Source organism: Festucalex cinctus, chromosome 18 (genome assembly GCF_051991245.1).
Source record: "Festucalex cinctus isolate MCC-2025b chromosome 18, RoL_Fcin_1.0, whole genome shotgun sequence".
NCBI lineage: Eukaryota > Metazoa > Chordata > Actinopteri > Syngnathiformes > Syngnathidae > Festucalex > Festucalex cinctus.
Window position 1 is genome coordinate 2,924,997 of NC_135428.1, and position 12,440 is coordinate 2,937,436.

A 12,440-nucleotide genomic window follows, 5' to 3' on the forward strand; every position below is an offset into this window, starting at 1 on the left:
AAAAAAAAAAAAGGAATTCCACACAAAATTTAGATGCGACTGAATGAACTTTGCACCGTCTAATTGCATTTGAATAAAGATTAAGGACAATGAGGCCGACGTGTAACAATACAGGTGTGGCACAGTTACTACTATCGTATCATGATAGCTCTTCAAGTCATCATGCGCCGCTAAACACATTGTCAGCACGCCTCTTTTTTTTTTACGACGATCAGACGTAAGCGTCTCAATCAATCAAATCAAAAGTGATCCGTGTTCCCGCACGCAGTGATGCACAATTTCATCGCTTTGATTATCGCGATACGTATCGTATCGTGAGGTTGGCGGCAATACCCAGCCCGAGAAAGAAAGGTAGCGTCAAGATGAATCCGCGGATGCCCGTATGTGCCCGCTCGGACGGAGGGTTGGAGAGATATGGCCACACAAAGGACATTATAAAAAATAAATAAATCGCAAAACAAGGAGGCCGCGAGAGATGACCCCGCGATAAACGAGGGAACGCTGTACTTTCAAACGCTCCTCGGTACTGAGATTGAACATGCGTCAGCTTCTGTAAGGTCAGAAATGAGACGACGTTGCCGCCGCAGAGACTCTCGCAATTAGAGGCATGTTTTCTCTCGGTCTTACCAGCGAACACAAACATCGCCAAGATGGAGTTTCAGGGTTGTTAGAACCGAGTGGAATGTGACTACACTTGATAGCCCAGATAACAGATGCCATTGTTAAAAGCGCCAAGATGGCCCCTGCAGAGTGGGCTACGAACAGGCCTGTCGTCCATCAACAACAGCTGATATCCTCGAACAAAACAAACACACAGATGCTGGGCCTATACACACACAAAAAAAGAAATATAAACAGTGTATCAAGTGATGTAAAGTGAGCTAACCAACAATAATGAACATGACAAATTAATTGTGCCCCCTTTAACACATTCACTGCCAGCCCAGCAAAAATGCATTATTTGATGTCTTTTTCCGTCAATGGCCGTCAATGACTTAAGATGAGATGTAACCAAAATTGATGGATTTTTAAGCAACATTTGCCTTAAAAAAAAAAAAAAAAAAAAGGAAAAAAGGAAGCTGCAATATAATCACAACATATATTGGCACATTGTGTTTAATTGTGAAAAGTTGTCATGTCATAATTATTTTTCATATGACTAACATTAGCCTGGTTACAAGTGTTGTATTTTGAAAGCCACAATTCAGCTTGCGTTCCAATAAGTCTTCTTTAGCTGTAAGTTGACACTGAAGAGATTTTGATTTGGAAAACTGCTCTGTACTTTGTCCTGTCAAACAAAAATGACCTTGATTTGGACAGTAAATGGACTTTGCTTCCATAAAAAAAAAAAAAAAAAAAACTTTTTATGGAGAAGATGGATCTATAGGCTACTGCTCACTGCACTTCACTCCATTCACTGCACAGACTGACCTCTGAGCTGTTAAACAATTAGTTCGAGAGAGAGAAAAAAAACGAAAATAAAGTTGGAAATTACAAGAATAAAGTCTTTTTTTTTAAAGAAAAATAGAATAAAAAACTAATAAAATCATGTTAGTATTTGAATATTATCGTTGCTGTTGTTGTTATTATTACACAACTTGTAATTTAAAGGGGAAGTCAAGTCAAAAATTACAATATGTTCTATGGGCCCCCACTCGTCTAAACATGCGATTATGGTTCATGGAATATGTGGAATATGAATTCAGCGGCAAAATCCACCCGTTTTGAATCCATCTTAAGGGGTAGACATTTTGCTTCCTTGCTGAAAATGACATTACAGTGCCTAAAGGCTCAGGTAACGAGTTGACCTGTTTTCTGAGTTTGGTCATGTGACACTTTGCGAGATGAGGCTTGATTGCTCACGACCTGAGCAACTGTGATGTCATTTTCAGTTGAAGGCAAGTCGCAGTGCAAGGCAAAATGGCCGCCCGATGAGACGAATCAAATCAAGTGGAGTTTGCTGCTTAACTCTTTGACTGCCATAAATGTTTAATGACTTATTCTAAAATCCTCATGAATACTGCCAAAAACGTTAATTTACGTTTTTGTTTTTTTCTCTCTCAATGGGCAGCGCTACCTTGTCACTAAACCAAAAATATTAGTGTCAAAGTCACTGTTGTGCAAAAAAAATTATCTTTTAACAAAAAGCTTGTTTTTCTCTTAATATTTTTGTATTTTCACTTATGTCACTCAAATGACCTAATTTCAAATGCTGATTACTAAAGAACGGAATAAGGTAGAAACATCCTTTTTTTTTTCTCATGAAAGAATGGAATCCAATCTTTTATATGGTATCCACCATATTTATGTTGTCATTCCGCACAATATTCTGTTTGCTTTGAAAGATGAGTGAAAATGCTCCAAATCGGCTGGCACCGTTGGGGGTTTTTTGGATAACGTTTGGCAGTCAAAGAGTTCATTTATATTCCGCAAACACAATATTAATTAGCACAATAAAACATAACATTCCTTCATACTTTTGACAGTGACAGTTATATTTGGCCCGTGTAACATTCAGCAGTCTTCATTTTGCGTACCCACCTGAAATCCCTCGAATGGCGTCTTCCTGTTTTTCAGTGAACTCGCACTTTGCTTCCTTCGATGAAATATGCATTACCCTGCATGCCCACTCTCTCCCAAGCGAGGCTTGACCTTTCACCTTAAACTTGGTTTCACATATGGATGACTGTGGAGTATCGGTTTGCTCAAAACACAACTCCTCGGTTCACAACAAAGTGGCTTTACTCTTTGCAGGGTCCTGTCATGAAAGCTAATTAAAAAGTCCAGTATTCCAAACATGATCACATTTCATAGGAGTACAACAGGGACATTGTGGCTGCAAAATGCTCCCCTTTTTTTTTTGATATCAGAATTGTGTGAAGTGTTTTTCCCCTCTGTAACAGCTCTAGGTAGTTAATCTGTAATCACAGGGTGCACCCTCTACTCTAGAGGAAGGAAAGGAAAAACTGGCTTATCACAACCTGACCTAATATGGTGAAGTAATATGGATGAAGTCGTGCAGGATGCAGAGTCAAGAGCGGATACGCTACTTCTAATAGGCTTAAAATGCATTGAGTTCATTTTGTTTCCAATTCTATTGAGGGTTCGGGTTATCTGTTTAAAAAAAAAAAAAAGAATTGTGGAAAATATGAATATTATTTTTTTACATATTTATTTGTATTTTTTTTTCTCTAGATATTCTTCACATGAATTCCTGATTTAGATGTATTAAAAAAAAAAAAAACATCATAGTCCAAATTTTTAAGTTGTAAGAAAAAGACAATTTTTTTTTTTTTTTTTTACAAAATTACCTAAAAATGTCCCAAAAGTGATCATATGTCCAAAAAGGAAGCGGAAAAGCAGAAATTTACCATGAAATATCCTTGTAATTGCCAAAAAAATTAATTTAAAAAAAAGGCAGAAAAACTAATTTCAACAAGTAACATAAAATGTCCCAAAACAAAAGAAAGGCAGAGAATTACCATAAAATATTTTTTGAATTGTCAATAAAGTCAAAAAATGTATTTATAAAAAAAAAAAAAAAAAGTCCGAAAGCAAAAAATGAAATCCCGAAAATTACCATAAAATGTACACAAAATTGCCAAAAAGAAATTCAGAAAATGTATTTAAAAAAAAAATTGTGGAAATTATTTTTATACATTTATTTGTACTTTTCAGATAAAATATTCTTCAAATGAATTCCCAATTTAGATAAAAAAAATAATTGAAAAATAATAATTAAATGAAAATGTCAGAAATTTAATAAAAAGGCAGTAGAGTCTAAAAATTTATGAAAAACAATGTATGAAAAATTACACACAGACACAAAAAAAAAAAAATCCAAAACTAAAGACAAAAGAGAGAAGAAAACGAATGTCAATTGGATGCTGCATATTTTTGTGTCATTTGTGGTGCCTCAGTACATAAGACTAACAACGCATTGTTTTCTTCATCATAATCTTCAAATGTATTGTGGCTCCAGACGCATTTTTATTTGATTTGTTTTGGTTATTTATTTGTCCTAAAATGGCTCTTTTGCTGACCCCTAGGTCAGCCTAACCTTAACTCAACCCTTTAAAATATTACTGTTGAACTTCAGGGTTTTTGTGACTAAAAATACTTAAAATGGGGGTCGAGTGTGGTATAAAACCAATCGTCCGGGTTTGATAGAAAGTTTAATCAACGTTTATGATGTCAGTGTACGCTGCAAGCTGCATGTCGACGCTTTCGCGCAACAGGTTTGGCAGCGGAGTAGGCTGCGTTCCGCATGATGTAACACGCAAGAATGTCAAACATCTACACACACCTGCATCTCGCAGGAATGTTTGCGCTCGGCTGCATGCGTGGCTCCTTCTGCTGAACAAACAAGATGATATCTCCATATCTGCAGTTTACATTTTGACCTCCAGGAGTACACTGGACTGGTTCGACTGGCTGCAATGTCAAACACAAGTGATCAAAGAAACGAGAGGGGATGTTTTCCTGAAAATGCTCCGGCAATGCAACGCCCGTGTTTGTTTATTGGGTGGTCCCTGAAATTCCAGCGGCACCTAACCCTCCATTTGTGTTTGTTGGACTGTAACCGGTCTAAAGACAATGGCGATTCTGTTTGACAACAATAGGTGGAAATACAGCTGTTGAGGAGTGCGCGCAATTCAACCCCCAGATGAGCCACGGGAGGAATCGCAAGTCAGCTGCGGGGGGGAAATGGAGGCGTTTGCGAGCATATTTCTTTTCTCGTTTTGAGCTTTTCACATTTCATTCATTCTCTTGCAGTTTCCTCTCTTTCCTGCCTACTTCGCTCGCTCGCTCGCTCGCCCTCCCCGCTCTTCTTTCTCTCCAGCCTTGCTCAACCTGCTTATCTGAGCAGGGCAGGGCTCCCACACACTCACAGGAGGCGGGCCTTGCCTGCTTTCAATCAATAACCTCTGGAATTCAGAAATACAAGTAGGTCCTGTCTCTGGCAGGCTGTACCACACTCAGGAGGGCGGGCTCCCACGCAGACTCCACTCGGCGCTCTTTGCTTCCCGGCGTTTTGTTTTCTCTCTCTCTCTCGCTTCCTCAGGTTTCGAAAGTGTTTGCGTGTGACCGCCGCGATGGCCGATCACACGTCGCCAGACTACTTCAGCTGCACCCTGTGTGTGAACCTCCTGAGGGACCCCGTGGCTATTCCCTGCGGCCACAGCTTCTGCATGGACTGCATCGGCGACTACTGGAACGAGGCCGACTACACCGGGATTTATATCTGCCCCCAGTGCAAGATCACGTTCACCCAGAGGCCCGTGTTGCGGCCCAACGCTACGCTCAGCATGGTGGCTGAGAAGATCAAGAAGAGCGGTCTGAACCTTCACGCCAACATGCCCCAGGGCAACGGCTACGCCGGGCCCGCTGACGTCCCCTGTGACTTCTGCTCTGGGAAGAAGCTCAAGGCCGTCAAGTCGTGCCTGAACTGCCTGGCGTCCTACTGCGAGAAACACCTCAAGCCCCACTACGAGTCAGCCACGTTCAAAAGGCACAAGTTGGTGGACGAGCTGGGAAACCTGGACAGGAAGATCTGCCCGCAACACCAGAAGTCCCTGGAGCTCTTCTGCCGAACCGACCAAATGTGCATCTGCGCCATCTGCACGGTCAGCGAGCACAAAGGCCACGACATCGTCTCCGCCGAGGCCGAGAGGAGTGAGAAACAGGTAAGCCAACGACTTGACTTTGTTGTCCAACCTCGCAAACACGACAGCTACCTGTTAGATCGCTCGCAAACCGCCTCGGAGAAGAAAAGTCTGCACCCGTCACGTGATCATACTACAAAGCGTATCGTCCCTCGGGAGATTATCTGACTGTTTTCCTCCACTCCTGCATTACAACTGCCTCACGTACTTTGCCCTATTTTTCCAATGGTATCAGCGACCCTTGGCAGGCATTCACCGCCAAAACAAACGCGGCTCGCTGATTAGCTGCGCAGAGGTTGGGAGGGGGGGGCGTGTCTCGCTTATCACCGAAAGTTGCTTTTCACGGAATGCGATGTTCCGTCTGTGGGATGGCCGCACAGAAACTGTCTTCCTGTGCCATTTCCCACCTGCGGGAGGAGGCCTGGAGTGATACTGGAATGTCAGGGAGTCAAGGTTTTTGCAGCTCTGGATCATGAATCACGGCCAAACACCGCTCGGGTGCTGTGAGAAAACACAACTGTCGTGTATCTAACAATTATTACACTTCTCATCTCCTCACAAAAAGAATCCGGTTTCTCTAATCAGGACATTTCCGATCAGAGATTCAACAAATCTCGCACCATCTCCTCCGCCCCCCCCCCCCCCCCACACTCAACCCCTGCCAGATTCCCCACATTCCACCAGCTTATCTTGAAGAATGGCTTGGTGGGTTTTGAGAAATCAAGCCCTCCATTCTGCATGTCAGTAATGGACCTTGCACCTCGAAACATCTCTTGAAAAAGTCAGTCAGCGGTGGCTTCACATTCCTGACGTGGCCAGAATTCCATGACAGACCCCCCCCCCCCCCCCCCCACATCTGAGACCGTATTGAGGTCTCTTTGAATAGGCTTTATTAGACATGCTGAGATGGCTGTCTGTACTATAAGCTTTCAAATATGAGCCTGTAGTTTCTCAACAACAATCAAGCTGGTATGGCTTTGAATTACTTTTTTTTGTGTGTGTGTGTGTGAAATGTGACATATAATAACAAATCTTCTATTGCAGAAACTCCTGGGAATCTCTACGTCCGAGATTAGACAAAAATGTCAAGAGCGAGTAAAGGAGCTGGAGGAGTTGAAGACCGCAGTGGATTCATTAAAGGTAAAAAGTCAAACAGATTTTAGGATGGCAACGGTCCCAGAACTCATTATTAGTACTTTTCCCTTTATTTCTTACGGTGAAAGACAAATTAAAAGTGGACTAGCAATGAATTGTGTTTAGCCTGAAGGTGGCCTCTCTAACCACATCACCTTCAAAGTTACGTGTGATTTACATGCACAAATATCAAGCTGCACTACCAGCCATTTTCACATTTCGCAATCCCGTTCGCTCCCGGCTGTTTTACTGGATTTTGACTGATTTTGCAAGGCCCACAGAATATTGTGTTCTATTGCTATAAAAGCATGGAACCTATCAAAAGAATGATTAAAGTCTCTTCTTTCATCAGGAAAAAAAAAGTATGTTCTATCTGCTTCCGTTTTGCAGCAATTAGCATTAGAAGAGAGCTAAGTTTCATCAGTTTTCACAAATCTATTTCAAATTGTAAGTAATTTAGCTTTTTTTCTACATGGCCCTGGTTGATCTCCTTTGCTCTGCTGCCACCTGCTGGCCGTTTGTGTAATAACTACCATTTCTGCAACCGTTCTTTGCAGTTGAGAGGCTGCATCAAAGCCTTCTGTATGCTCTAGCATAAAAAAACAAAAACAAACGTATAAATACGTCTTTGGGACACTTAGAACATTAAAAACAAACATATTTATACGTTATTGGGAGTAAATGAGTTAAAATACAGTAGTAGTTCCTCTCCAATAAGACACACTCACCGTGTTCCCGTGCAGAACTCAGCCCAGCGAGCCATGGTGGAGAGTCAGAAGATGTTTGAGGACATGATTCGTTCCATTGAGAGGATGAGGTCAGAGGTGACCAAGCTGATTGGGATCAACGAGAAGGCCGCGTTCAACCAAGCCGAGGCTTTGGTCGAGCGTCTGGAACAGGAGATTGATGAGCTGAGGAAAAAGGAGTCGGGCTTGAAGCAGCTTTACAGTACGGACGACCACATCCACTTTTTGCAGGTATAACTCAGGATCAGGGTTATAACAGTTTTGGAATTTTTTATTATTATTATTATTTTTAAGTTTTAGTTATTTGAAAAAATGCTCCGTTTTAGTTTAGTTTTAGTATTAGTTTTCATTTTAAAATAATGTGTATTACTCGTGTGCAAGATTTAATAAGTACTATGGTTAAATAATAATAATAATAATAATAATAATAATAATAATACTTCTTACCTAACGTTGCATTTCGGCTGAGTTAAATGAAAGGTGAGGCGAGCATTGAAGCTAAGTCAAACGCAAAATTGTTGCAAAAGAGTGACATCATCTGAAGGTGCTTTTCTATTGGCTGCTGCTAGATGATGTCACTTCTGTGCGACACACTTTCAAATGTACTTCTTGCGGGTAAAGAGATACTTCACTTATTTAGCCCATTTAAAAAGGAATAAAAAGTTAATATTGTGTCTATAATTAATTTGATACTTCACATAAAATTAGTACCTTTAAAAACACATTTTGCAACTTGCTGTCGTCTGAAAATGACATCACAAGGGCTCAGGTAACCAATCACAGCTCACCTGTTTTCTCGGTTTGTTCATGTGACATTCAAGCTGAGCCGTGATTGGTTACCTGAGCCCTTGTGATGTCATTTTCAGTCAAATGTGTTTTTAAAGGTACTAATTGTACAAGAAAAATAATGAAAATATCAAATTTATTATTGGCAAAATATTAATGTTTGACTGCCAAAAATGGCTAAACAAATTAAGTATCCTTTTAATAATATCGAAACAAATATACTTGAAATTACAATTAAAATCAAGACCAAAGGCTCATATATCAAATTAATTACGAAAGAGAAAAACAAATTTTTGGTATAATTATAGTTAGTTTTAGTTTGTTTTGTATATGTAATATGTAGTTGTTGTTTTTTTTTAAATTATATTATTTAGTTAATGCTTTTTGTTTTGTTTTTATTTTGTTCCCGAAATAACTTTTATGTGTACAGAATTCATAAACATAACATACCAAATTGTAACAATCCATTTTTTTTTTTGTCAAAACTCACTTCCCTCAGAATTTCAACTACCTGTGCACTCCCACTGATGACGGCTTCATACCAAAGGTGACGGTCAACCCCGACTTCTCCTTTGGGGCCGTCAGGAAAGCCGTAGCCGAGATCAAGGAACGTCTGGAAGAGTTTGGCAGGGAAGAGCTGCTGAAGATATCCAAGACAGGTTTGTCTTGAGTTTAGCAACAGGCGAAATATGCATAACGAGCGCAAAAAGTATCAAATAAATGTACTGTGCCTTACAGTGAATGATGTTCCGGTGTACACTACAGAAAGTCGAACACTGGACAGAAGGAGCAGAGGTGAGGCTAATGTGCAAAAACGGTTGGCATAAACAGGGAATCTTGTTCAGCCTTGCAGATTCGGAAAGTCATGTCAAAAATGTTATTTACAATAATATGTTCTATTCGGCCCCAGCAGTCTAAACACGATATTCTGATTAATAATGTGATTGTGTAATATGAAATTGCAGGTAAAGACCACAACATGACCGCAGTGGACAGCATTCCTGCTGCACCAGAACCAAGGAGCAGAGCAGAGTTTATCAAATGTAAGTATTTATTATTATTGATTCAATCTCTGGTGTAATAACCTTATTGCTCGGACACAGAAGTAAGTAGATTAAAGATTTAACATGTCTTCAATCTTCCAACTATTTGCATAGTGTCGTTATCTCCACTAAAGGGGAAGTCAACCTTCAACATTTCTTGACAATAACATGTTATAAGTGACCTCACTAGTCTAAACATTTGGATTAATATTACATTTGTGGAATTTTAGTTAGGAAGCAAAATCCAGCTGTGTGCCATTTTGCCACTTGCTGTTGACTGAAGATGACATCGCAGCAGTGTTAATTTTGACAAGAAATTTTAAGTTAGTTTTAGTTATAGTCTAAAATTAATTAAAGTTTTAGTCATAATTTAGTCTAATAATTTAGTTTTATCTGATCCAATTTTAGTTGATGGAAATAAAGAGCAATTTTAGTCGAATAAATTGACAGTTTGGTTGATATTTTCCTTCAACATACATTCCAACTTTTATGCAGAAAATGATAACACCTTATTTGTAACTGTAGTTTAACACGCAAGACATATTCAATACAACTGTGTCTTTATTAATAGTTTCAACAAAACATGTTGAACTGACAATAATATAACTTAGCTTTCACCTAAAAAAAAAAAAAAAAAAAAAAGTGCATAATTTCTTGAGATTAATTTTACAGCTACACAATGAATGTAATCATATTTGAACATTAAATAAATTGAGGTAACACTGAGCAGTTTGAGTGGTTCAATTTTAGTGATCGTCTCAATGAGTGGCTTCTATTTTATTTTTCGGAACAAAAAAAGATCACTGCATCACAGCTGTGCAGGGCTCAGGCAACGACCAATCACAGCTCACCTGTTTTCTGACGCTGAGCTGTGATTGGCTGTTACCCGAGCAACTGTGATGTCATTTTCCCTCGACAGCAAGTGGCAAAATGGCCACCCCCTGGGATGGATAAAAACAAAAACAAACAAAAAACGGCTGGATTTTGCTGCACAACTCATATTCCGCCAACACAATATTAACCAGAATAGCATAGACTAGTGCGGCTGCATCAAACATATTCATAACATAACTTCTCATGACGCAGACTTCTGCCAGCTGAAGTTGGATCCGATCACAGCCTACAAGGAGCTGTACATCTCCGAGCACAGCAGAAAAGTCATCCGAACCAGGGACCTGCAGCCCTATGGCGACAACCCAGAGCGGTTTGACACTTTTGCCCAAGTTCTGTGCCGCGAGGGCCTGTCCGGAGGCCGCTTCTACTGGGAGATCGAGTGGAGCGGGGAGTTCTCCATCGGGGCGGCCTACAGGAGCATCAGCCGGAAGGGCAAAGGCTCATTGTGTCTGCTGGGCTACAACGACAAATCCTGGAGTCTACTCTGCTCCGACACGGGCTACTCGGCCTGGCACAACAGAGTCGATAAAGCCGTCAGCGGCCCCCACTCCCCGAGAATAGGCGTATACTTGGACCACGGTGCAGGTGTGCTGGCGTTTTATAGCATCGGAAGTAGCATGACGCTGCTGCACAAGTTTGAGACCGCGTTCACTGAGCCCCTTTATCCGGGCTTTGGAGTTGGAACCTCGGTCAAAATCTGCAACATCAAGTGAACATTATGACATATTTGAGCCAACACTTGCATTTTTGATAATGTCTTATAAGATGCTTTTGGAATATATATTTTTGCATCACTTTGAAATTGACGTTACGCTGTTTAGAGCGCTTTGTTTTCTACTCAAATGTGTAAACCATCACATACTGTATTTTTATTTTTAAATCAAAATTACTGTAACTTTCAAAGATCACTGCCACTGAAGGCTTTTTAAATGCAGTATGCTTGTTAACACCTCTGGTTACAGTGTACATCACATCCTGATATTTCATATTTATCTTGTCTGAGAGAGTGTGGCAAATGTTCTTATGTGATCAAAACAGATAACTGGATGCACTGTCGCATTTTTTGTTTTTTTTTTGCAACTACAATTTCAAACAACTGGAAATGTAATGTATCTTATTTTATGCCCTCCTATTTGCCTTTTCACAGTTCAACTAACCCTTATTTAATGTTATGCATGTTTATTTACATAGGCTATTGTTTAATGAAAATCCTGGATATAATTATTATCCAGGACAGTCTTATTTTATACTTTGGACAGAATTATAGTTTTGAATAAAGATCTAAATTAAAAAGTTAGTTTTGTGGTGTTTTTATTTTATTTTTTTTAGCGAACCCACGCCAACTGGCACCAAAGGAAAGTGACAGTTTCACTCCACCTTGTGTTGTTTTTCCATCCCCAAGGTAACCGTTACGTAAGTACACACGACAGGTGCAACAACATGGTGTGGCATCCAGCAAACGTACTACTAGCTCCCTCTACTGGTTGATGACAAGCAATAAAAGTCGGGTTGGTTCCTTCAAAGTCCTGAATAAAATTATTATCCAGGGACCAGAACAGTTTTTTTTTTTTTTTGTGATTTTGGACAGATTTATAGTTTTGAATCAAGATCTAAATCAAAAAGGTGTTTGGTTTTTCACCCTCGAGGTAACCGTTTACCGAAGTACACACGACAGGTTCCATCAAACGTACCACTAGCTCCCTCTACTGGTTGATGACAAGCAAAAATCGGATCGGTTCCTTCAAAATCCTGAATCTCCAGGGCAGTCTTATTTTATATTTTGGACAGTTTTTTTTTTTTTTTAATAGAGCTAAATTAAAAAAGGTACTTTTGTTTTGTTTTTCACCCTCAAGGTAACCGTTACGCAAGTACACACGACAGGTACAACACAAATGGTGTCCAGCAAACGTACCACTAGCGCCGTCTACTGGCTGACGACATGCAATACAAATTGGATTTACAACAAAGATGCTCATTTCTTTGAACACACGAGTGGCTTTTTAAGCATTTTTGGACTCGAAATGGACTGGTACTGCAGCTTTACAATTTAGTTGGTTCATCTTAATCCGAATTAACTCCTTAACCTAGAAAAAAAAATTCAGGATTGACCCAAAAAAGCACTATAATCTTTACACGTGAACTTAATTTGCCCTTGTCTAAACTTTTGAATG

General features: G+C 39.9%; 1 protein-coding gene and 1 long non-coding RNA gene across 2 annotated transcripts; one reads left to right on the top strand and one right to left on the bottom strand.

The window, feature by feature from the left end:
- Window positions 1-28: 28 nt before the first annotated feature.
- Window positions 29-9,777, bottom strand: LOC144005804 (uncharacterized). The gene is made up of 4 exons (XR_013279658.1): window positions 9,069-9,777; window positions 8,844-8,972; window positions 7,529-7,711; window positions 29-826 (listed from the first exon to the last, which is right to left on the bottom strand). It is a non-coding gene; the product is annotated as an uncharacterized LOC144005804 (long non-coding RNA).
- Window positions 3,869-11,566, top strand: ftr82 (finTRIM family, member 82). The gene is made up of 7 exons (XM_077504146.1): window positions 3,869-5,687; window positions 6,711-6,806; window positions 7,544-7,777; window positions 8,832-8,991; window positions 9,071-9,127; window positions 9,298-9,375; window positions 10,462-11,566. The coding sequence occupies exons 1-7, from the start codon at window positions 5,097-5,099 to the stop codon at window positions 10,980-10,982; spliced, it is 1,737 nt and encodes a 578-aa protein (XP_077360272.1). The 5' UTR covers window positions 3,869-5,096; the 3' UTR covers window positions 10,983-11,566.
- Window positions 11,567-12,440: the final 874 nt, after the last annotated feature.